The sequence below is a fragment of the Pieris napi genome, chromosome 13 (assembly GCF_905475465.1).
Source record: "Pieris napi chromosome 13, ilPieNapi1.2, whole genome shotgun sequence".
Taxonomy (NCBI): domain Eukaryota; kingdom Metazoa; phylum Arthropoda; class Insecta; order Lepidoptera; family Pieridae; genus Pieris; species Pieris napi.
The window spans coordinates 4,625,272-4,653,256 of record NC_062246.1 but is presented as its reverse complement, the minus strand read 5'-3'; the positions used below and the strand labels follow the sequence as shown (position 1 = coordinate 4,653,256).

At 32.7% G+C, this 27,985-nt stretch overlaps 1 protein-coding gene across 1 annotated transcript; it reads left to right on the top strand.

The window, feature by feature from the left end:
• The first annotated feature begins 203 nt into the window (after positions 1-203).
• LOC125055254 (progestin and adipoQ receptor family member 3) lies at positions 204-22,498 on the top strand. Its single transcript, XM_047657634.1, has 7 exons — positions 204-568; positions 648-871; positions 2,133-2,289; positions 10,381-10,533; positions 19,272-19,460; positions 21,208-21,276; positions 21,388-22,498. Exons 1-7 carry the CDS (start codon positions 497-499, stop codon positions 21,550-21,552), a joined length of 1,029 nt encoding a protein of 342 aa, XP_047513590.1. The 5' UTR covers positions 204-496; the 3' UTR covers positions 21,553-22,498.
• The last annotated feature ends 5,487 nt before the right edge of the window (positions 22,499-27,985 follow it).

Here is a 27,985-nt window from a genome sequence, read left to right as displayed (position 1 = left end):
ACTGGTGCGACGACATCTTGCAAAGAAAAGTGTTTAAGAATTATTAAGCGTTCGACACATTAATTACTGAGTTTACGACCATAATTAATCAAAAAGACATATCTGTGGAATTAGGTGTGTCATTCTCCCGATTGTCATTGACAATTGACATATCTGACTTCTTCAAGGTATTTGTTTCGTCTTAGTCTGTGGTTTGTTTATTTTGTTTGGTTTAAATGTGGTTTAAATACAGTGAAGGGTAGTCGTATAAATCAAAAACAGAAGGCAATAGGTGAAAATTTCGTGTATTAAATATGTTACTATTAATTGTTTCACTTATTGGTGTTTATAAATTATAAACGAAATGTGTTATCTTGCAATTTAATGCTCTTAAAGTAGTCAAATCAATTATATATTTTATTATTATTTCAAACGTTCTACGCCTTCTGTAGATGTACCTACATTAGTGTTAACTGAATTTGAGAACATTTCTTAAAATATAATAAATAGTTCGAAAATGTCTCTTACTATGACAAAAAAGTTATGTGAGAGTCAGACAGAAACTGTACAATTTATGGCGATTGAAAAAGTAAGTTATATTTAAAAATAGTCATTCGTTTTTAATTACTACATTATGATTGGTTTTTAATAGTTTATATTTTTAATAGATCCAAAAGAATTGTAATCAAGAAAAAGATTGTTGTAGTGGAAGTACATTACTACGGAGAGGAAAAAAATTAGAAGACAATAATAATTTGTCAAAAGAAGACATAGAATATATTAATTACAGACAACTTCTCAAGTTCGAACAAGCACCAGTGTATTTGCAGCATAATCCATTTATCAGAGATGGCTACCGGAAATTGCTACCAACAAGACTCTGTTGGGAGAGGTGAGATACTTAAATTTTAAGAATTAGTTGTTCAAAGATGTTTTAGGTCAAAAATCTGTTCTATTTAAATCCTCATTGTTCTCTTCTGTCTACTGTTAATTATGTAATATGTTATTATAGAATTTATTTCTAATACATATGAATTCAACTAACTGTAGTTAAAATTTCAATCTTCACTTACTATTTAAATAGTTTCATAAAATTTAGAGATTATATTCTTACTTTTTTTTAGTAATATCTCGTTCAATTTACTTAACAATCTATTATTCAATTTATATGATTGAGTGTAATATAAAGCCACAATGTGATAGGGCAATTTATATTGTTACGATGAAGGAACTACAATAAAAATGATTGCTGAAGTACAACTTGCTCCTCAGGGCCTGGTTTTTATATCTGCTTTTCCAATATTGGATATATATGGGGGTTTATATGATGTCCTAATTTTCATACTCATCACTTTCCTAAATAAAGCTTACTTAAAAATGTGTTAAATAATATTGGCAATAAATTACAATCAATTTTGGGAAAAAGATCAATCTAAGTAAAAATTGGAATACTGTAGTAAACATGTCTAATAATATAATAAGAGTTTTGCATAGTTTAATTTCTAGAAAGATTGAATTTGGTATAAAAATTACAATTACCACTTGCATCAATTACGAAGTTGCGATAGATTATTTTCATACTTTACAAATTAATAATTAATTTAATGAAAATTAATAGAGTGAAACATGCGTGCATACAAATAGCAATCAATATTCTGCAATTAATGTTGTGTTGACATAAACTTTGATATGATTTTATCCTCTGTATATTGAACTTTAGCTCATTTGTTCTGTGTAGTTATTAAACTAAATAAAGTCAGGATACCTTTTAACCATTTCAACATATTTAAATTTAACAATGGAAAAGGCCAATTTGAAGTCAACAAAACGGTCTCGAATGACAATTTCCTAATACTAAAGTGTTATTTACGAATAACGCTTTTATAAAAAAAACACAAACACAAACTGTTATAGTTAAAAGACTTGGCCTCTAGAAGAGTTTTCTCACATTTCCTAGTAAATATGGATTTTTTGTTCAGTATGTTTTTTCATAACTCCGTGATTATTTGTAATTAAATGCGGGTAGCCGTCGAATTGAAAATCGAACTAAAAATCATACAGATTCCTTAAAAGCCATTCCTTTCTTATAGTAGTAATTACGCCTTTAATATAGTCGTAAGGGTCACATTCAACTAAAAATATATTTTTTTCAGCATATTCTGGTGGACGAACGAAACGATGAATATATGGACACATATATTCGGTTTCTTTCTGCTGGGGTCGTTGACAATCAACGATCTTGCTATAATAAACATACATGCAACTGTAACAGACAAGACCGTCGCTGCGATACTCTTCTCATGTTTTCTAGTGAGTACTTTCATTTTATATTATTCATAAACCATGACTATCTCAATTGACCGAGTTATACTTTTACCCGTACACATTACTTAAATAACATCCAGCCTAAAAATAAAAAGCTCTAAAGAATTTTTATTTATACAATAAGGTTACTAGTATACAAATCCCTTAAGGGTTTAAGCAATTCTGCATTGAACATTCCTTAGATACAGCTACCGGCAGACTCAAGGCGATTGATTGGTCACATTCTAATGATGTTTTCATCATCTTAGGGACCACTGCTTTGGCAGGCGTACGTTGAATGTAAATAGAGTCTATACAGCCACAGATTTTGACTTGAAAAACAAAAAAAAAACGCAATATACACGTTCACGAGGACTTAAAGCGATAAAACTATGTTTTAGCACGTATATACATACGTGACATTCTTTTGAGTAATTAATTAATGCACATAATGGAATTTTATGTATATATTTGTTACATGTACGTCACAATTGACGTACAACCACTAATTCTATTCGCTCGTATTTTATAGACCGCCGTACTTTAGTGGCTTATATGGCGTATAACGGAAGTCCTAGGGTCGATTCCAACAACAAAATCTGGTAGGCAAAGTAGGCCGCTAAAAATATTAGACGATACGAAATGTTACCATTGGTTTTGGCTCAGACAAGTGCTGACTTATGTCGACATTTTGCAATCGGACCATGCAATTTACGTAAGCTAAATTATATAACGCTTGGTTTCAAATTAAAGAAAAATCTTGTTAAGTCCTATTTGGTTGGTGTACGTGCTAATTATACTATACATACGTGATTTCAGAATAATATAAAAAACAATTATCACTTCAAACATCATATCTTTTATTATTTATTTATGATTTCAAAAGTTTGGAAAGGAGTGTTAAGTGGAGAGCAGTGTTAGCCTAGTGGCTTCAGCGTGCGACTCTCACACCTGAGGTCGTAGGTTCGATCCCCGGCTGTGTACCAATGTACTTTCTTTCTATGTGCGCATTTAACATTTGCTCGAACGGTGAAGGAAAACATCGTGAGGAAACCGACATGTCTTAAACCCAAAAAGTCGACGGCGTGTGTCAGGCACTGGAGGCTGATCACCTACTTGCCTATTAGATTTTAAACCTAAAGAGGTTGTGTCGCCACTGATTTATTTTTCAAAAGTTTACATTTACTATTAAACAAAGAAAATTTCATAGCGACTGATCTAAATATTGTGATTAAGTATAAATTTACCGTATAAGCGGCCGTCAAATATCAAACATAGTATAGTACAAAACCCGTTTGAGTAAAGTAACGGATATTCTCGATGCGAAGACTATGCGGAATTAAAATTTAGTACAACTGCTTTGTTCCCAATTTTAACCAGTCATATGCGTAGAATTTTTCAAAACTTCTCATTTGCTTCAATTTTGAATCATAATAACATGTACATATGTAAATTTATAATTAAGAACTTTTGCCCATATAACAAGCTACATAGATGCAAGGCACGAAAAGGTATTTAATAGCCACTTCTTCCTTTCGTCTTTATGCTTCTGTATAACATTATTGTTTAGATTATAAGCTCATTCAAAACACAAACGCCACTTTGAATGAAAAAAAAGAACCTACAATAGGGAGTCCCTGTGTTGAGTAGTTGGTTATTTTTCTAATATGTAATTCTTCAGCTGTTTTTCGTAAATAAACACTTGATATTTTTTGCTCTTTGTTGGTTATGCATTCTTGGGTCACATGTTAGAACAGGATTGTGTTTTTTTAAAAGTAAATAAAATAAATGAATTAAATAAACTAATGGAAACCATGACTCATGTTTCATGAGCTGTCGGTTTTTTTCTGTATGAAGTTTAATATATTGAATAGCACTCAAGACGAGATAGTGACTTGAGATACGAATTAGAAACACCCACAGTGTAGTTTACGAGTATTTTTCGTAGTTTACTAGTGTCGGCCGTTTATGGCTGAACTTTTCTTGGCTTCCTAATATCATTAAGACATTTCTGCGCTGAATTCACAGATAATAGCTGATATGCCTTCTGTGCCTGATTTAAACGTTTATTTACATGGAATTCAGTAAGCATGGTTCAAATGCTGGGAGGTTTAAATCCAAGTTAAACATTAAAAAATCTATGATATTAAACCGTACTAAAAGTTATGGGCAGATGAAAGTCATGTGACGGAAGACAAAAAGCAATAATGGCGAAAGGTCAATTATAATAACAATATATGGGATCTTAAGTAATTTTGAGCGGCCATTTTGATTGCGCATTGCGGATGTAAATTTTTGTATTATCAAACCTTGATTTACTATCCTACTTATCTTATGATTAATATCAATTTTATCGATATAAATAATTTATTAATATATACTAGACTATATTTAAATTTTAAAAAAATATAAAATACGCCTTAACCTCAAAGCTATGGTTTTTGCTGAAGCTTAAACAAGTCAAAGTAATATTGAAATTATATCGCAGTCAGCGATGAGTAGCCATCACTATGGTTCAAGGTTTAGAGAATTAAAAAAAAATTGATGTCGTGTATTTTAAACCGAAAATTTTGTTTAAGACATTATTTTATTTTCCGAATAACGTTTTGTTTGTATTTTTTTGTTTTTAGCTTTTGTATTATGTAATTGTATAGCTGTGGGAATTATAAAAAAATAATAAATAGTTTAAAAATAATAATTGTTTAGTTAGCCACAGAGGAATTCGAATCCATAGAATTCATTTAATTTGTAATTGCGTATTTTATTTCTTATTACATTTAATGTTTGCAATTTATTTATCAATGGTCAGTAAGTTAATATTGATATAAGTTATCCTTAACCACCGTTTAACCGTTACAACATTTCGATATCTGATTTTCATGACTAGGAAAAACCCTCTAAGACTTTGACCCTCACTTTCTTCCTCTATATTATGTTTTTGCCTGCTTATAGATTAGTAATGCTCTTTTGAAATGTCATAACTCTCCTAACATTATCTCTGAACTTTCTCAGAACGTGCTAATGATATACTAATCTTTTGAGATGCATTTCTTACCTTTGCAAAAGTAATAGAAAACGGAAAAGATAATTTCATTTTTATAGTTAATTTAATATCTCGTTTTAATCAATGAGGAAAATATTAAAGTTAATTATTAGTGTTGCCCAAATGCAAGACCAAGACGAGACTTAGGCCAGTCTTGGTATTGTCTTGCGTCAATACACCTGGTCTCGGTCTTGGTATTGGTATTGCGCTCTCAGTCTTGGTCTTGGTCTTGATCTTGCAGCAAGAGTCTTGCAAGTCTCGCAAGACTTGCAAATACCTATTAGCCTATTGCTATTTGTGGGGGCTTGCGGGCTATCCTGCAGCATTCACCAATGTACAATGTTCATCAACCAATAATAGCAGGCAGGCTACAGGCATTGTGTTGAGATTAGCAGATTTCATTACAGTGTGCGTAGGTACATTTTTTAGGCAATTTGTCGTACTCGTGACTGGCGCGCTTTGCTACGTAGGTACTGTCGTTAAAGTATGTGTAAGAAAGAAACGATGTAGGTACCTACTACAACAAAATTGTATTCCTTAGAAAAATAATCGTCGTACCTACACGACGATTATTTTTATTTATTTAGTAAATCATCGCTGAAGACAATAGTCGCTACTAGAGTAGGTACGATAGAAGTTGATAAACCGACACTGCAATTCTCGATGATTTTAAAACAAAATGCGTAAAGCAATATGACGTCGCTCATATTTGGAGCTTTTCCACGTTTCAAGTTTGTTAAAATCACCCACTTCCAATTTTGCAGTGCAATATCCTTTAAAAAGGTATAATAGGTAATCTATATTTATAAAAATGAAACCCGTTTTCCGTTGTCACGACATAACATGAAAACGGTTTGACCGATTTGTCTGATTTTTTTTTATAATATACCTTAAAGTACGAAGATGGTTCTTACGGAGAAAAGTTAAAATAAAATTGAGTGAATCAGTCAAAAAACACTTTTCGATATTCCCATACAAAATATTCATAATAATACTTAAAAGTGAATTTGAACTTTAATACCATAGCATAAAGTTCAAGTGTTAGTGAAGGGGTTCCGGGAAGGAAAATTTTTATTTTTTGACATAATGTATTTGTTGTCTTATCAATTTTCTTTTTTTATCTTACTAGCTAGACCGGTGTCCCGAATAGCAGAATAAGTATTTTAAACAAATAAAGAATCGACTGTTAGGCGGTACGATGTTCGCCAGGCCAGCTAGTAATAATATAAACTAGGTATATTTTTATTACTTACAACAATTTTTATAAAATCTACCTATCCTTACGACTACATTCTTCCTTGCGAGGACAACATAATCTATTTGCGTCCGTTCTGAGCACCCGGAAACTTATTTTATTCTTTAGAACATGGGCAGTGGCGGCGACCTTTGACATGAAAGCGACGGCGGCAACACAAAGTCTAGAAGCGGACTAAATTTTTACCTATTTTGGTGGGGTTTTCAATGTTGGCATTAGCACAGAAAAATAAAATTAAGTAAACACAACGTTTATCCACTTTTTAATAACTAGGTATCCACGATAGAATATTTTTTCTACTAATTTCCTAAGTACTCAGTCTAAATATCTTTTTCATAATTTTTGTTTTTCAATAATATGTTGTGTGTAATTGAATGGTAAACTCTAAATCTTACTAGAGAGCTTTTTTAAAATAAACTTATTGAAAGCACTGACATGGCATATACACTTTTCAATCTTGCTGCTCACATTTTAGTACCTAGGTATCACTCACTATCTATCATTTACCGATATTAACAATGATTATTTCGAAATCAAAATATTCGCAATTCAATAGATGCAATACCTACTTAGTTATTAATTATCATCTCGCCCGACAGCTTTTAACGCTGTAGTGTTCGAATTCAAGCCAGTGCAGTGTGAGAATGTATTTAAATAAAAGAAACTCAGAGCATTCAATTTATACCTACCTACTGCTGGGACATCTTCAAGGTCATTTAATTTTATACTCCTATACCAACCCTACCAAAATAGGTAAAAATTTGTGTGCCTCTGTCCGTACTCTTTGTCGGCGAATGCGGCGCTCAGTGTCAAATGCTGTGTTACACTTGTTGCAAACCGCGGCGTCTTTGTTGGTAAATTATCAAATAAGTAGGTATATAATACACCGACCGACCAACAGTTTATTCGCAGAACGTCATATTTCCCCAATCAACTTGATAAACTTGAAAAACTGTTAAAGAAATTTGATAGATTGTAGTAGCTTGATGTGCTGGCGTCTGTACCATAATATTGGCTGCCGTAGAAACTGTTACTAGACCTACTCGACTCGCTGTTAGTATTAAATTTTGCTAAATAGAAAAATAATATAAACTTTGAAACATAAGTTTCACACCTACATGATGTTTATATAATTTTGTTAGCTATAATTTTAAGCACATACCAACCTACGATTACTAACGTTAGATCTGCACATTAGACATAAACAAGCATAACATATTATTATAGGTAGATACCTACAAGGTATGAACTTTGCTAGAAAGTTATTAGGGAACAGATTTGTGAGTATTAACACGCTACCTGCTTAATAAATTGTTGAAATATAATAAGTACTTACCTACCTAATCAATACAATACGTTTCAGGGTGCTTTCAGACGAGCGGCACGTTGCCAATTGCAAATACAACTGCAGCCCTTAGTTTAGTGTTATGATTTGTGATCTACTATTTTCTGATCTAAACCTACGGTTTTGATACTGGGGAACGTTTCTCAAAATCGGGATTGAAACCAAATACCTACTTAATAACGCCCAAATCTCAGTTTGTCTTAACTGCAAGACGCAAGAGTCTTGCAGGCTTAAGTATTGTCTTGCTCAAGTCTTGCAGGGTTCAGTCTTGGTATTGGTCTTGCTCTAATAAGGCGGTCTTGGTATTGGTCTTGGTCTTGCAAAAACGCAAGAACAAGACCAAGACTGCAAGACCAAGACCAATTTTGGGCAACACTATTAATTATGCCTGACGCAACTGACAGCCTTAAGAAATTCTGTATATACCAGTCAATCCTCTCATTCATAGAAATAAATAAGCCTTATATATTTATCTCTTTTCATCGTAGCGTAAACGAAATTGATAGAAAGAGACAATTTATCAAAAAATCTAATAAAGAGAAAAGTATTTCATATGTATAAAAGTTTTCTTTAGTCGTAGTAAAAAAAGGTAAAAAGTCGTAGTAAGGACAGGTAACAAACAAGCACGCGGGTAACTTTGAGAATATGGCAAAAAAAATTGGGCATAATAAACAATAAAAGCCTCCGAAATCATCGAAGAGCTACTTTATGAATTTTATCACCTTCCGCATTTCATATTTTCATGTTCGTAATACAAGTAAAAAGTTGTACGATTTTTAATTGTTTTTTGAATTGGTTTTACAACGATTCGCGTTATAAAAGGGACATTTTTAATTATAAAGACAGCTATACTGATTCTTAAATAGACACCTGTAAGATCATCGGGTCGGTATTAACATATCACTTATAATTAATAATCTCGTAAATTAATGGATTTTCATAATACTTTCATCATTACAATACTTTGGTATCACTGAGAAACAGGTATTTATTCTAATATTGTATGGCCAAAAACCACTGAATCCCATACACAAATCAGAGCCTAAATATCATAAATATGTGGAAAAGTTTCTGAAATTCATAGGAGGTGCAATTTTTCTTCTCTATCCAGTCTCTGAATAGCCACATACCCCTGTTCAGGGGATGCGCAAATGCATTTCCACCTCGGATATAAAAAAAAAAAAGTATATGTTATTATTTTATCAAAGTCCATCTACCAAACACCTTCGGCGTATTCGGAACGGGTCCACTGCTATATTCTCTATATATATACCTACTCAGAAAGCAAGTTATTATACACTTTATTGCTTTCTGAATATATTTGTAATTTATGGTAGAGAAATTAGAAAAACATCTTTGTTTAAATCGCTACACTAACGTGTCTTAAATCATATACATATAAACCACTTTAAATTTAAATTCTGAAGTGCGGAAGTGTGCGAAGGTGGGATTATTTTAAGGTCGTTTTTATATGCCACACTCATTTAGCTTGTTATTTTAAATTTTGATTATTTTTCTGTGTTATTAAGTGTTGCTTAATACAAGTTTTATCATATAAAAATGTTAGCGGCGGTAATTGTGACATACTAATTAAACCTATTTAATGAAATGAAATGAGTATATTATATTATATCCTATGTTTGTTTAGTTTCGCACCACAAATAGCATTCGATTACATTTTGGAGAGCCGTTGTCATGAAGTGTCCTTGACGAATATATTATATACATACTTATTTTCATTAATTGGATTATAAATTATTAAACTTGGACTAATTTATGTATTATTATTATTAACATTAATAGTAAAAACATAACAAGTTTGATTAAAATGTTTAACTGTGAGACTATACTTAATAGCAATATGCAGACTTTTATTGGAAACAAACACCCGCCGCACCACAGCAAACAAAACGCAAACCTATATACCTATAAGCAACCCAAAAATCGCACTTTCTTCGCCCAACGCTTTTTCTCCTTCCGAGGACCTTTCATCTTTAACCACTTCCTTAAAAACAAATTATCACTAACATTTCAAAAATCACTTTACTAAACAACTCAAACAATATCTTGTTTACATGTAATATGCTGATACTGAAAAATTCTGATTGTGCAAAAATAGTGTAAATATAAACGTGTAGAAATCATTAATATAATTTGTAAAATACTATTTATATGTCAAAAGGAAGAGACTGGCTGACCACAACACAGGGAATCCTAGTGTGGGGGCTAGTGCACTTTATTTGATCTAAACGCCCTGTATATTGTGTATAATACAGTTTTTTCTTTCTTTCTTTCTTTGATTACCAAAAAAACACTTAAACCAATCAAAATGGTATGTAGGTATATGAGGCTGATGTTTTCGCGAGCGAGTGTTTAATGCGCACATAGACAAAAAGTTTGGTGCACTGTTATTTTTATATTATTATAGTTTAGATATAAAATATATTTTTCCAGATATGCATGGCGCTATCGGCTCTGTATCACACGTTTTCGTGTCGTTCGGAGACGGATTACAACACGTTCCTCATGTACGATCTCTTTGGAATCGCTCTCTCGCTGTTGGCTATATACACGTCGGGCATTTACTACGCATTCTGGTGTAATCATGTGAGTATCCTTTTACGTATGGCGTAATGTATTTATTACTAGAGAAAGGATCGGACCATAGATCCATAGATAAACATTCATTTCAAGAACCCGAACGCTATAGGCAAGATGTCGTCGCAATAGACCCTGTGACCTATCACGAAACCAACTTCAAGTTGTGGCGATAACTCCAAGAATTTAATTGGAAGAAGTTAAAAAGTTGGTGGTTGAACGGTCGACCTATAGAATATTATTATGTACTTGCCAAGGATGGTAAATTCCATATGAGGAGCATTCTTTAGGATTACATTATGTAACTTATGTCACAACCGGAATGTTGGCAACTTGTAACTTGTCTTGCAATTGACACATTAATTAGATATGGAGAAGTTAACAGCTGATCGCGACTTGGTTAAATCTTGTACATCCTAAATATTTCAAACAACTATAATGGAAATGTCTAGAAAGTTTATAAAGAACGATTTCATAACTAAATATAGCTTCGGTTGTCCCGTCATAGGTGGTGTTCGATTATAATAATACCCTTAATTAACTAATAAAAAATATAGATAATACTCAGGAATATTGAATTCTAGATTTTATTTTAGAGTTTCTATCTTTAAAAAATACAAAATTATTTCCTCTTTATAATGTTACTATAGATTGGTTTATTAATAATGTCATGTGTCATTATAAATGTACTTGGAAATGTCCAGAAAGATCTTATTAGGATTACATAAGACCTATATTGTGTTAATAATGACCTGAGCTTGATGCGACGACACACGAATTTCTATGGTAATGACTTTAGCTCACGCTAGCCTGTTGGAAGTGATTTTGTCTCAAGCCGCTGTTTTTACATCGTAACCTCCTTACTCATAAAAAATAAATTATTATTGTTCATCACAGCGTAACACATCATAGAATAGATTATTTAATAAACTAAAGATTAACATAACTTAATTAGTGTAATTGCAGTTTTAACAAATCGTCTGTCTCTTTTCTGTACACCGTAAACATAATTTAATAGAAAGCGACGAAATTGTACTTTACTTTAAAAGAGTGCAAATAGACTGTTTTTATACATAAGGGCTTTTTTACACTGGTACATGTATAGTTATAATGGACTATCTATTGATAGACACGTCTTACTACCCGTAGTGAATACTGCTCTACTTATTTTAATTGAAGTATGTAATTTAGGTTTGATATGCATCGCGGAAGGCTACATATGCAATGAATAATATTCATTATTTACACTTAAATGTGTATATAGAAAATAACATAAAACATGCATTCTTTCTTAATATCGGAAATATAGATCATATAGGTTTTTACCGCCTTATTCTGACATCACTATCTTAGGTTCCTTTGCTATGTTATGTAATTTATGGTCTTTTTTGTAATGTTTACTTATTAATTACATGTATTATAAGCATCTGTCATAACCGTGTCTATCTTCTTTTTTTCTTAGTGTGACCTTATTAGTGCGGCTTTAAATAAATAAATTAACTAACATTAAGATTATTTTCCTATAAAGGTTTCCGACGTATTAATATTTCGCAAATATTTTCATCTCGGATGTCAATAGGCGCATGCTTGAATAAGTAAAAGTAGCCGATGGAAGTGAAAGTTTGAGCTCAAATCATCTCGCTTCGCTGTCAGCGTTAATATTCTATTTTGTCTTACAATTTTTTCTAGTTTTTTTTTATTTTAATCAGACATAAAGAAAAGAGATTGTACAAAAAAAGACAATAGACATACATTTGCTTAATTGGTTTCCCTAACAGACTTATTACAAGGGTTTATTAAACAATATCAAAGTAATGTGTATGGGTTATAAACATATGTATTAAAAAAAATATACTTGAGAAGATGTTTATATATGTTTTACATGCAAAAAGCTTCGAAATTAAAAATGAGTATTTTCGAGTAATTTGATTGAAAATATAACGCATCATTCGCAGTAAAGGTCTTTGACATTTCGGTGTAATAACACAAAGTATGGAAACTTTGATTAACCCTGAACGGTTCACGCTTTAATTTAAAATGCGTTCAGCTCCTTGTCTTGCATTTCAAACTTCATTCTTGCGACTAGACTGCCATGACAGAACTAAAAAGATAGACTGGTCATAACACGGAAGGTATACTGTCCAAGTTTGCACAGAAGTGTGCTCTGTGTTCCGTAATGATTACCGAAGTAACATGAGGAGAGCTTTATATGTTTAGCTGCGGGAGGGTTCAATGACCTAAATACCATTGAATTTTTGTCATAGAAAAATCATAATGAATTAATGACAATAGGATGCCACTATGGAAATTACCAAAATTCGTCAGACATTTAAGGTTATTATAGTACACGTATAGTACATAGTTAATGTTCGAAGTCGTAAGATAATTTGCCTCTGAAGTTGTGAAAGTCACTACGTCATTTGGCTTTCATTTTTCGAAAATTGCCGGTCATAGGTTTTGGCTGTTGTGAATATATTGTTGAATCATTTATAAATTTGAACACTATAGTAATGATTAATTATTATTTTAAGCATGGAACAATTTATCTTATATTTTACTAGCGGCCCGCTCCGGTTTCGCACGGGTATAAAATATATAGCCTATGTCACACACTGAAAAAATGATTTAAATCGATCCAGTAGTTTATTCATTACTGGCTATGCCCGCACGCGTTAAATTTGGATATTTTTAATAATTCTCGTAGGGTTCAGCCTGCGTTTGCAATGAAAGCGGAAAAAAATAATTAATCACATTAGAAACTTTAAAAAATAACAGTATTTCTCCACTATTTAATGGATGTCATTATACATATAAACCTTCCTCTTCAATCACTCTATCTTTTAAAAAAAACCGCATAAAAATCCGTTACGTAGTTTTAAAGATTTAAGCATACATAGGGATATAGGGACAGAGAAAGTGACTTTGTTTTATACTATGTAGTGATATATACTTAAGAATGACAGTAAAATTGTTTTTTTTTTAAATCCGAATGAAGCATTTTCACGCATATATATTTTTGTGTTTGTTCAAGTACACCTCCTCCCTCCGTAGTCCAACCTGCGTGATCAGGTGGAAAATATCTTCGTAACCTGTATATAAATAAACTAATTAACACTTTATACATTTAATGATCTAAGTAATACAAGGCCAATTAAGAAATTACTATTTAATGCTTTTTAGTGAGTTTTGGAGCTATCATTAAATGTTATCTGACTTAACCGTTAACTTATAATAATCGATTCAGTACGGCTTTTAGGTATTTTAAATGTGCCTTAGATGGGAACCTAAAATAATAATAGTGAACGGCTAAACAAAAAAATAACAGCAAAGAAACGTTAGAAAAGTGGGCTCTTCCCACTAGTTACGCAGAGAGCACGCAAGCCTCGGTAACAAAACTTTTTATGCCAGACATAGGACAGGCATACACAAAAGACCAGAACCAAATCTCGTTCAAATAATAACGGGCCATGGATCTTTCTCCAGTTATTTAAACAGATTCCAACTGAAACCTGACCCGTAAGCGTTCAAGCATTACGTAACGAATTTGGGGGGGGGGGTCTTTTTGTAAAACGTTACGATTACGTTAATATTATTTACGACTTTCCTGTACTATACACCACATAATGGTAACTTTTAGGTATAAGGAGTCACTAAGTGGTCACGAAAATTTTACTATACAGAAAAACGTATACATCGCGAAACGCGATACATGGGGGGGGTCAATAATCTCCAAAAATTGCGTGACGTAATACTTGAACGCCCTATGCCCTTGCGACGATACATCAGAACAAACCTCAATGCACCTGCTTCTGGACTGCTTGTCCAATGTTCGAAACAAAATTGATACAAAATGTAAATAAATGAAAAGAAAAACACCGCCAAACAATATTAAGACCTTGGACACATTAACATTGGATGAGCAATAGTTTTTAGTTTTTTGTAAACTACTAACACACGATAACTTTACACGTAAAATATCGTAATTCATTATAGTTCGTAAATCCTGTTTTATATACGCAACTATTTACAAAAATGCTATTTTATTTGCCACGCGTCATATAAGGAAATAAACCGGCGATTTTACAAGTGATATTTAACGCAAGATATTGCGCACTAGACACACTTTCGTATTGTTTTCATGTACTACTAGAGGCTCGCTCGGACTTTTTGGTTACATGGTTCTTATAGTTTAGTTTTAAATACAATGCAACTGCAAAACATTTACTATTCATATAATTTGTACTAGACACAGATCAGTGTTACTTATAGTTAACTAAAATATTTGAATTCCGTGATTACAATGAAATTAATGCACACTTTATTACTTTAATCTAAATCTTTTATTAAATGGTTAGCTTTCCCTGCATGCATTTTATTTTTAGCAATATATTTTTCCATCATCATCAATGGGGTTGTATAGCCCATTGTGGGCTATTTCGTGCTTCTTGCGTCCAACTTCGAACCCCTATTGTTTGGAGGTCCTTGACCATCCCACCAACGCAACCTCGGCCTACCGGTTTTTCTCTTACTTAGGTTGTGAGTTCAGTAAGGACCTGGGGGTTCTGTCGTCCCCCATTCGGTGCACATGTCCCAACCACTTGTACCTGTTAGCAAATACCGTACCAAAAACCGTTCGATAGTTTTGAGTTCGTGTTTATACAGTCTGACGCGGCCGAGGAACGCTATTTTATAATATGTAAGGATAATTCTATCGTTTTAGAAATATAAAAGCCATTTAATGTACTGAGAAATCAATCGAATCAAGACGTTAAAATTCGTTCGATGTTTATTGGACTTGAGGCATACAAGTTGTCGGTTACTTGCGTCACTGGTCATCATTGTCGACAATTCCGTGTAATAAACCAGTTTGATTTCGAATTAGTAGGTACGATGTTCAGTAACTACATATAAGCTTGCCAAACATGTTCTTGACCGTGGTCAATGTATTTGGGCCAAGGATGGGCCCCTGATTAGTCGGTCTCGTATTGTATTATTTATCCTGTGATAGTTTGTGGAAGATTTCCCATCGTGATATAGGATTTAACGACGAGGAATTGATGCGTTTATCTTTTGTTTAACATGACGGACCTAGTCTTAGCGCAAATGAATTTCTTGATTTATTGGAGCTTACTCATTTAGAAATACAATAAAGGTCCTAATTATTTATATGTATATGTCGCAGCCAACTAGCTTTATTAGCCGTTCAATTAACAGCCTAGCCTTTTAACTAAACGGCGCCGTTTAACTAGCGGCCTGAAAGATATTCAGCCATAGCAATTTGTTACAACATATAGGTCTTCCCTGGATACACTAACTCCAATTGTTTAAAAAGAGAGCATACTTATCCCTTAAAGGCCGGCAACGCACCCAGTAAAATATAGGCTCGTTTGCACTAAAAAAGTAAATTGCTTTAAAAAGAAGAAGTAGAGACAAATAATCACCATTATTCATTTACATAAAGTAGGTCGTGGACGCAAAGAACAGCCACGAAATCCATTTGGACACTTAAGATCTTGTAAATAAAATAATATATATTTGAAGGCACATAAGTTTACTATGTACATACATAATATGGTATAATTTATGTCCGAACTCCGTTGTAAACTTTGCTCTTACAAACTGTTTTGTGAAAGTTACCACGTCATAATAGCTGTGCTATCAAATCAAACGGAGAATCAAAAAACAAAATGATATTGCGCATAAGAAATGTTAGGAACAAAAATATAAAAATCTATATTGTAGTAATTATGAATATGTTTGGTTAATTGCGTTAAAATCAAAAAGAAATGTTGCGAATTAAAACAAATATATCAAAGAAGGCTATAACACTACTACTACTAATAAGAGAATTTTGGAAAGCTTCCGATGCAAGTTTCTGTTTTTTTTTAATCCGTTATAGCCTTGTTGATAACGTTTTTTATCGTAGTGAAATTTGTTCTGACACCTAAAAAGAAATCTTTTGAGATAGTGAAACAAGTGTAATAGAGTGCAAGTATAAATCTGGGACACACGATCATAGTGCCAAAACATCGTCCAAATACTGTTAATGATCATTACTTGTTGACATTTGTGGTAGAAAAAAATAGTTTGGAGTGTTTTATATACCTGATCTGTTAATCGTAATCCAAGTATATAAGGATTTAATTTTAAACGAATCTTATAATGTTTGAAAATACCTTCACAATAAAAATATGGTCAACATTTATTTAATTATGTGCACTTAATGCGGTGAAATCGCGACGATTACACAATTTTCTATACTTTTACATAGGCTTAGTATATCTATGTCAAAAAGCCTTGATATATTATTAAAAAAACGTAAAGATTTAGGAATCTTTCTGTGAATTAATTAATATAAAACAAAGATCAATTATCACATGAAGTATATCGTCATAGAGGTATTGTTTGCAAAGTTACGATTTCTCGGTAAGTTCTTTGTCTTCAATTATGAAGCGTTAATGACTGATTATGTTCGTAACTAAACAACGTTCAACTTAAGAAATTAAAGAATCTGTAGAAATGAAAGGGCCTATATGTTTTAATGGGACAAAAGTATGATTAGCAAAGAATGTTGTGTATTTGCATTGCTTTGTAAGATAAAGTATGCCGAATAAAACAAATGCTTAATGTATTGCCCATCCATAGTAAAGGAGGTCATAGAGGTATGTCGGACATTAAAAGAAGGTAATTGGGCGCAAGAATCCGTATATCTGCTACATATATTGTCTATTGCGACTCTGAGAACCTAAGAAAGTCCAGATTATAGAATAAATAAAATTAAAAAAAGAATAAATTAAATTACAATTTAACGTAATTATTACATAATTAACATATTTAAGTAATAATTACGTTTATGACCGTTAAATAAGTTTTCATTATACGTAGTAAAATAATAATATACATATTACATATATTATACTAGCTGCTCCCGCGAACTTCGTTTCTCCTTAATGTGATTTTACTACCTACCTACATTTTTAGTACTGTGTACCAGCATGGATCATTTTGCTATGCTACCCCAGAGATTGTTCGGTTTTCCGGAATGAAAAGTTTTCCGGTTGTTCTGTGAATTTTTCTCTAAATATACTTCAGAGTTCAAGTCATAATACAGTCAAAACCGTTTATAACGACATTGAAGGGACCGTATATTGCCGACGTTATATCCGATAGTCGTTATAAGCAATGTCATATATACACAAGTACAGTTCATATGTATGTACAATACATAGTTATATTATCATAGTTATCTATCTAGAATAGGTAGGTATGGGTTATAATATGGTATGTTAATATTATAATACGTAAACGAGTCAAAAAAGAAACAAAAATATTTATTACGAAATAATTAGGTACAAAATAATCAGTCATTTTGGTCTGTTTTTTTTTAGCCCAGTCTCAAATATTTTTTGTATTTTACGTTTCATATTCCTCAAGGTATGAGTATCACCAGTATCAAACTAGCCTCCGAAATCGTTGTTGGCTGAAACTGTTCGTTGGGAGAAAGTGCGTAGGTAATAATATGCCTAAATATTCATTCAATGCCTTTAAATAAGATTTAAAATCGTTTGTATTGTTTTGTTTTGCTGAGACAAGAAGCGGTTGGTCGTTATAGCCGATGAATATCGATAAAATTTCGTCGTTGTAAGCGATATGTCGCTGTATCCGATGTTGTTATAAGCGGTTTGTTTACTGAATAGTTTACTAGGGATTCGGACGGGACCATACAATCTGGTTGTAATAACCGATAGGTCGTTGTAAACGATGTCGTTATAAACGGTTTTGACTGTATAAACATTTAGGAAGATGACAAATAGACGTTGTCTGATTCTCAGACTTACTGAATATGTATAAAAAAATTCATAAGAATCGGTCGAGCCGTTTCGGAGGAGTATGGGAACGTACATTGTGACACGAGAATCATATATATCTACTAGTTGACCGGGAAAACGTCGTTTTGCCATGTATATCATTTATAATAAAAAAATAGGGGTTGATCGTAGAGGGGTGAAAGTTAGGGGTTGTATGTATTTTTAATGCTGTATCATAAAAAAATAGAAACAGAAAAAATTATCTAAAAATAAAAAAAAAATATTTAGGGTTGGACTACCTTTAACATTTAGGGGGATGAAAAATAGATGTTGTCCGATTCTCAGACCTACCCAATATGCACACAAAATTTTATGAGAATATGTCGAGCCGTTTCGGAGGAGTTTAACCACAAACACCGCGACACGAGAATTTTATATATTAGATATATCTAATACTAGAATGATTTATTTTAAAAGGGACAAAATTGCCCATAACGGACAAGCATGTATGGTGAATGTCAAGCGAGAGAGGTATGTCAGGACCGTATGAAATGGAGATCTGTGGTCTCTGCTTACCTCTTCGGGAAATAGGCGTGAATAAAGAAATAATACTTTTAATTTTGTTATCTTTATATATATAATTCTTCTGTGAGTGTGTATGTCACTGAACTTCTCTCAAACGACTGGACCGATTTTGATGAAATTTTGTGTGTGTGTTCAAGGGGATCTGGGAATGGTTTAGATTCACAAATCAGCCCGGCAGATGGCGCTGCAGTCAGTAATTTCATACTTTGCTTAATATCCTAATCACTTGAAATATCATGCAGGACAACGTCTGTGGGGTCCGCTAGTTAACTAATAAACTTCTGTTTTGCGTTTGAGCCCCGAGGTCATCGTTTTGAATTTTGAAGTTTGATTTGAGTATGTAAATTATTCCAGGGCCTTCAAACCTTCTACATGCTGTCTGTGACCCTTATCTTCACGTTGGCGATGCTGCTACAGGTGCCTCGTTTTGAGGTGCCTTATACTGTGAAGATGTGTGTGTTCATTGGATGGGCGGCGTATGGTGTTGTACCTACTATGCACTGGACTTATGTTATGGGCGGCTTTCATAATCCTATGGTTGAGGTAAGAAAAAGGGTGATGATAAAACAAAAAAGCTTACTACATGTGCTGCGGTAGTTGCCTTTTTAGTTTTAAGTTTTAAGGCTGTTCAGCCTTGCGATTCTGTAACTCACTTTTTGAACTCACACAGCGGTTTTCGTCGCGGCGATCGCGCTCAAATCAGTCGTGAAGCAGTCATTTTATGATTTGGCATTCTGATAAACAATAAACTACAAGCTCCCTCCTTATCAGAATGCCAAATCATAAAATGACTGCTTCACGACTGATTTGAGCGTGACCGCCGCGGCGAAAACCGCTGTGTGAGTTTGAAAAGTGAGTTACAGAATCACAAGGCTGCAGGCTATTTAAAAAAATTAAATAGCTCATTTCATACCTATTAACATCATATTAGTATGTACTATGTATTTTGATTTTTGAAATCTGTATTATTAGTCCAGTCAATATAGACATTTGAAATAACAAAATGCCCGGAGAGCCAAAAATTGGTGGGGAGCTTGGGTTTACCGTTTCAAATAAAGTTTTAAAAATCTATCCATCCATCGATCCTATCCTATTGTTCCCTTAAATTATCCTAAACTTGTCATGACAGTGGAGTACAGGGAAAACCACGCTAAAAAAAAAGGCGCCTCATAGGTGGTGAGGAAATGTGTGCATATCATGTATAATGCGACACTTAGAATCGCGGTATCTCAGGAATAGTACATCTTAGGAAATAAATCGTGAATATCATTTTTGTAGAGAATTTTATCATCTACAACGATGGCTTGACACGTTTTTTGATAAAACTTACCGTTTTCGAGAAAAATAAAAAAAAAACTCAAATTTTGACCTCGAATAACTTTAGTAGCAGACATAGGATCGATGGGGATTTTTAAAACTTTATTTGTAATGGTAAACCCCAGCTCTCCACCAATTTTTGGCTTTCCGGGATTCTTGTTATATGACCACTATTTTTTTGTCTCTTATTTAACCGGGGACCGGGCTATATTATATATATACTGATCTGAAGTCTGAGTCTGTAATTTGGTATTTACTTATCTATCTATAAACCACTACTAAGCTATTACGCTATCGGTGGTTCCCAAAAATTACTTGAGGTTAAGTAATAACATTTAGGGAAACGGCGACCTTTCAATTGCTTAAGGTTATAAGTGTAAGTTCCGCATCAACATGATACCGCGTTTTAAACGAGCAAAACGCCATCTATCGTAAATCTATGTATTCCAGACTCACCCGCGACTTTCACTATGGGATGCTGTCTTGATTGAATTTGTTTTATTAAGTGGAACATACTTTAAGGCCGATTTACATTATCTTAGTGTTTAGGAGAGTGCTTTAGTACAACTTGAAAGGCAAGTTCTTTAGCGTAGCGTTTACTAAAGCAAGTAGCGTTTACATGTTTCAACTAAAGTACTACTCACTCTCCTAAACACTAAGATAATGTAAATCGGCCTTTAATCATAGTAAAACATATCTTTTGTTGTACTTTTCATTTTAACTGTCTGTACTCATTCTGCGTAATTTCCTTATTTTCTAGTATTATCTAAGAACCAATTTATATATTAAAAAAAAATATCATAGAAGAAACCCATAGTTGTAAGGTTACTATAAAAGTTGTTAATTTAATAATAATTTTATTATTATTATTTTTTTTTTATTTAATTACAGTCATATTTTTTTTTTAAATCCAAACCCTAGATTACTCTATTACAAATAAAACACAATTAACCAATTTTTTTTTAAATTTCAGATGTTCTTCCCCCGTGTTATTGGAATGTACGTAATTAGTGGAACTGCCTTTGCAATTTATGCATTTAAGGTAATTTAGGTCATTTTTTCTAATTAAAAGTCCTATCTTCCAATTTAATTAATTGATATATTTTTTTTTAATTTTATACACGTAATGTTATTGATTCTAAATATTTTCCAGATTCCCGAGCGTTGGTACCCAGGTAAGGTAGATTACATCGGCCATTCTCACCAATGGTGGCATGTTCTAGTTCTAGGCGCTCTTTACTATTGGCACAACACAGCCATGATGTATGTACAATATCGTATGAACCACGGCTGCGCTAATAACATGAGAATATTCTAGAACGTCCTTCATATTATAGAAAATTCCAATTACAAAATCGTCGGGTACGTCCAACATTCTAAATTTAAAAAAAATATGCTGCGTCATTCCAGAAGCATTCAATATGACATTTAAAATTAGATTATTCTGTTTTGTTACCACATCCTCGGATTTTTAACAGCTAAGAAAATTTTGAATTTAGAATTACTACGATGCAACATTTTAAAATATGACATCATACTTATATTTAGAATAATATTTGTTGCAAAAATGTTAAACATTCCAAATTTAAAGACTTTTTGTATTGCATTTTATAGGAAAAATGATTTGATATTGCTCTGCGAGATACTGCTCAATAAAGGTAGCCAATAATATGTTTTATACCAATTATTATATGAACGTTAATTCTTGTTAAAAAACGATATAAAATCCCAAACCCCATAGTTTGATGTTAAAATATAAGAAACCAACAGCTCTCGAACCAAACGTACCTTAAATAAATTAAGAGAAATATTGTTAAAAAAATGAAAATCCAAATATTTAATATTTTGGATATTGTCAACTGTCAAGACTTGTTACAATATGGCAGCAAATTTATGACAGCTATTTTTAAAATCATAAGAATTATATAAAGTGTGAATTTTGCTCAAGTGTATTAATAATGACAAAATATTTTTATATATTGTTAATTAAAATTTAATGTTGAGTTTTAAATATTTAGTTATAAGCAGCTATTTATTTGTATATTCCATTTTTAATTAATTTCTAAATCAATTCCTGTACAAACATGTTTGAAAAATTTGTAACAAAATCTCTAAACAAATGATTCGACAATGTTTGCACTATAAGATCTGATTTTTTACTTCCTAGCATTTATAATTACCACCTGTGATCACTTTCTTATTTTTACTTTTATTTGTTTTATGGGGCTGAAATTGGGTTTAAATAAAAAATACTTTTTATACAATGAACTTTGTTTATAAATTTTACCTTTCTCCTAATATGAACATGAACAAAGAAATTATAGTTAATCACAATGATCACTACCACTACAGTAGAAATAATATAATTTAAACACATTTTTAAAGTTACATTAATAAAAATAACTAACGGACCTAAAGACGACCTGTACACACGTCGAACAAAAAGAAATTATGGTCTAATTGTAAATGAAAACCACATGAATCCACAAAGAATTCGTTGATATCGGTCCAGCCGTCAAGGAGGTGATTAATTAAAAACACACACAATATTTATACATATATAAATATTATAATAGGTATAGCTTTTTTTTTGTATAGTATTAAAGTACTTTAATAGATAAAGCAATTTTTTACAATACTAATAGCTTTTATCATTATTGAGACACAGCATTTTTTTAGCGGTTGACATTTTAATAACATTTTGATTATTACGGTGTCTATAAAATAAAATTTACTACTATCTATCTGCTAATTCAAAGTGTATTTCAGGATTTTTTTTTTAGGGATATCGCCACCTAGTAACACAAAATCTTAAAATAATATAGTCAAAACGAAATTACCTGCCATCTTGTGTCGAGTAGTGAAATTTAAATGCCATAGTTATTATTATGTGTTACAGCGCCATCTATTCGTAGAACTAATTACCACGCACATAATGCATAATAATGGTTCAAATTTACTTTCATTACGTAGTAAAAATTATCTTTCCTATTCGACACAAGATGATTTCGGCAATGACAGGCAAGAGCCTGTCTTGGTTGTCTAACCTTTTTAAACTTGAACTATGGAATTTTCAGACTTTTTAATTAATCGAGTATTGGTTGAGCGACATTTTTCCTTAATTAACAGCCTGGTCATCTGTGTGTATGTAATGAAATTACCAGTTTTTAAAGCACATTTCGACACATCTATTTAAGGATTATGTGACTTCACTTTTACGGTATAAGATTTGATTTTTTTTATATACCCGTTAGTTTGAAAAGCGGTTTTTCAGCGTTGTAGTTACAGGTGGCGACCGTAGACGCTATGCAGATCACAAGAAAGCGTGCAATTGATATCAGCAATAACGCTTTCTTCATTATATCTTCGGTTTGACTTTGATATATTTGAATTTCTGAAACGTAAAATATTATGTTGCTTAAATCAAGTGCCAAGTAATAATAATAATAAATCGTTTATTCGCAAAGAAATTAGATTTGGATTGTATAATAAACAACCGCAAAATAAGTCTAGTTATAATAGGCATAGTAACTTGAAGTGATACTTTCTCTAAGTACTATTTCAGTTCTCGTAATGCGGTTAAGATTTGATGGTTCAGCTATTCTCATTAAAATTATTATCTACCTACTATAAGCCTATGTTTTTATTAGTAAATTATGCAACTATTGTAAAAAACGACCCATTGAAACCCGAGTGTTTAAGATTAGGTACTCTAATACAGTTTTAAAATACTTATTTTAACGAATCTCATACATTCAGCTTGAAAAATAATAAAAGTTCAATTGTTGTATAATGTAATAAACATTCAACAAACAGTATGAATTTGAATACTGTGATTATTTTAATATCGTATGTGGAACCAGCTGCCCACTGAAGTATTTCCGAACGAATTCGACTTAGGGTCCTTCAAGAAAAGAGCGTACCAATTCTTAAAAGGCCGGCAACGCACTCGCGAGCCCTATGGCATTGAGAGTGTCCATGGGCGGCGGTATCACTTAACATCAGGTGAGCCTCCTGCCCGTTTGCCCCCCGTTCTATAAAAAAAAATCGTTATAGTAACTAACCCGTGCAACAGGTAAGTTTAAATAATACATAAATAACCTCTTTTCTTTTTTTCCTCCTAGTAACAGGATTCATCGTGTGGAAAACAAGCATCATATTAATATTTTCCTACCAGTTCTCATGACCGTAGAACGTACGAGAAGAAGTATCAAGACTGTCACCAACTTCTCGATTAATCGCTGAGTATTTTTTACACGATGCTAGTGAAGAGCCTTACGCCTTAACATGGAATGAAAATTTAATAAAAAGGAAATGAAAAAGCCTCTAGCAATAGTGTTTATAGCCAAATAGGAACACAAACTTTGTATGCAAGAATAAGAAGAAGAAGAAGAAGAAATGAAAGTGACCATGAAACCTCTATGTATATCAATATCATATATATATAACTACTAGCTTACCTGGCAAACGTCGTTTTGCCATGTATACCTATCGTACAAACGATATATTACAAAATAAAAAATAGGGGTTGATCGTAGAGGGGTGAAAATTAGGGGTTGTATGTATTTTTTAATGTTGTATCATAAAAAAAATAAAAATTTATCTAAAAATTAAAAAAAAAAAAATAGGGGTCGACGACCCTTAACATTTAGCGGGATGAAAAATAGATGTTGTCCGATTCTCAGACATACCCAATATGCACACAAAATTTCATGAGAATCGGTCAAGCCATTTCGGAGGAGTTTAACTACAAACACCACGACACGAGAATTTTATATATTAGATAATCAAGAAACATCACGTTTTAAATAAAACCCCAGCTCCATATATTACCTGAGATACTTTTGTCGACAGAAAATAGCAATTCATATGAAATCGTATTAAGAGTTTTGTAAAAACAAAAGATAAATGGGCAATATTTTCATTGCATCGATGAATGGCTCTCTGTTGACTCAACGTAGTGGAAAATATATCGGCTCGAAACGGATTGACAATCCATTTCGATGAACGATGCTTTAACGTTTGATATTTTTTTCACAATTGAATTCATTCGTTTTTGCGTTGCAGTTTTAATTGCTTTTGGGTATATTTTAATTGAATTTCAACATTCTTTATTTAGACAACTGTTCTAAATTTTATTGTAGGTAACTAGTGAATATATTATATCATATAATATTGCAATATTAATGAATCCGAATGGATCAATTATAATTAATAAGAACATGTTTTTATTGAAGTTACCTATACTTCTTTTGGCGCTTAAGTAAGTATATTAAATTTTTAATGCACACCGTCACAAAAAACCGACACCCTGAAGTTAGCTATAGTCAACATTTTAGTTTTTTCTTTCTTTTGGAAAGATTTTTATCTTGTTACGCAAAAGACGTATAACTTATAACGCGTGTACATAAGTTCACACACGTTTTTTTTATATCTACGCGTTTTCCAATAAAGCACTTTAAATCAATACCAATTGAAAAGTTCAAGATAAAATATCAATTTTCCACATAAGCGGAAATAGAATAAGCGGAGTGAAACAAATTAGTCCCAATATTGTCCCATGGGAGGACCTGACGGATTGCGATGCGATTGCCTGCGACACTGTCAACGGCGTCACTGCATGTCATTCGGGGTGACAGCGAGAATGCTTTGTATGTGATAAGCCGATCCTTTGATCTCTTATCTAGATCTAAACTATTAAATATTCTTCTAATATAAGATATTATTATCATGAAATATTTAAGTAGATATGCCGAATTGTCTTTTTCAAAAGAATATTTTCTTTCTACAGAAATAACTAGAGACATAACATCTTAATCTCTATATATAAAATTCTTGTGTCACAATGTTCGTTCCCATACTCCTCCGAAACGGCTCGACCGATTCTTATGAAAATTTTTATGCATATTCAGTAAGTCTGAGAATCTGCTACTATCTATATTTAAAACCTCTAAGTGATAAGGGGTGTCCACTCCAATTTTTTTTGTTTTTATTTTTTTATGATACAGCATACAAAAATACATACAACCCCTAATTCTCACCCCTCTACGATCAACCCCTATTTATAGTTATTTTAATGGAACTAAAAAAATCCTAGAAATAATATACATGGCAAAACAAACGTTTGCCGGGTCAGCTAGTAATATATACAAAATGTCTTATAAAAACTAATCTATAATATGTATGTTTTTAATTATTTACTCGTGTTTTAACCCAAAAATCCATTTGTCTTTACGTAAAGTCTACAATGTTTTAGTACAAATTGTTAAATGGTTCCATCATTTCCAAGGTTTAAAATCAGCAGAATCTTACAAATTCCGTCTGAAAACAACGCTGATCGCGTTGTGTGTCTAACACACGCCGTCGACTTTTTCCTTCACCGTTAGAGCGAATGGTAAATACTTAGAAAAAGTCCATTGGTCCAGCCGGGGATCGAACCTACGACCTTAGTGATAGGAGTCGCACGCCGAAGCCACTAGGCCAACACTGCTCTAGGAAAGAATGGATTAATACTTTATAATAAATTAAAAACGAATGAAGGGTGCAAATCGTCAATCGCTAATCGCTATAACATTTGCATAAAGTCATGCGTCTCCCGTCCACGCCCACCAGATGTCACCTTTATGTCGTATGTAAATTTTTTATTGATAGTGAAAACTATAAAAAAATGTGGGCACGCGCTCTTAAATCACAGACATAAATCATCGTAAAAAATTTAATTAAAAGCTAACCGGTTTGCGGTTTTTGGTTGCGTTAATATTTAGATTATGCAAAATATCCTGTAACATTTTTAAATCGCTTTGAGTGAATAGTTATGAATAAAAATGTAGTATTACTGTCTTAATTAGTTGAAGACTCATTTCTGGGTCCTGTTATTTAATAACTAAGGACATTAGCCCTGCGATTCTGTAACTCACTTTTCGAACTCACACAACAGTTTTCGCATTGGCGGTCGCTCTCAAATCAGTCGTGAAGCAGTCATTTTATGATTTGGCATTCTGATAAACAATAAACTACAAGCTCCCACCGTTTCAGTTTTCAGTTTTATTTATGTAGTCTGGACTCAGTTTCCGCGCTTAGACGCCGATTTGATCCGTTGTGCGTAGTCTTTTGTTTAATTAAGGCCTATTCAAACCTGAGCGATATTCGCTGCCACTGTGGGTAGAGGTACATACCGCGCGGGTTTCGCTCAGGTATTTAGTATCAAGTACCGCGGCTAGAGCGACCTGAGCGATATACAGTAATATTACCGCATACTCACTGGGTTTTCCCTGCCGCAGACGGTAGCAAATACCGCTTAGGTCTGAACAGGCCTTTATGCGACCAATATTTCGTCGTTAAAAACATAAACCTGTAGGTACATAGTGTTCGCCCACATAATCTGCTCAATTATTTACAAACAATTTAGAATTTACGCTCGAGTTTTCGTAACAAATTGCAGTGACATGCATAACTAATACTTCATTATACGTTTTCACGAAATTTCGTGTAACTCGAGTCTTGTAGGTGTTTGGGGAGAAAGGGGATGATTAATCACCCAACATGAATATGTATGAGCTGTCAGGTGCGGGGGTACCTTTAAATATCAAATTAAACATGCGTTCATATATATATACAAAATATTTCCATACGGCCTTTTATGAAATAATATTTTGCATATAGAAGAATTCTTTTAGGTCAAGTGTTTTCTTCTAATTCGGCGAATATTTTACGAGTAACCTGGGCAAATGTATGACGGTTAGTATGTGGCA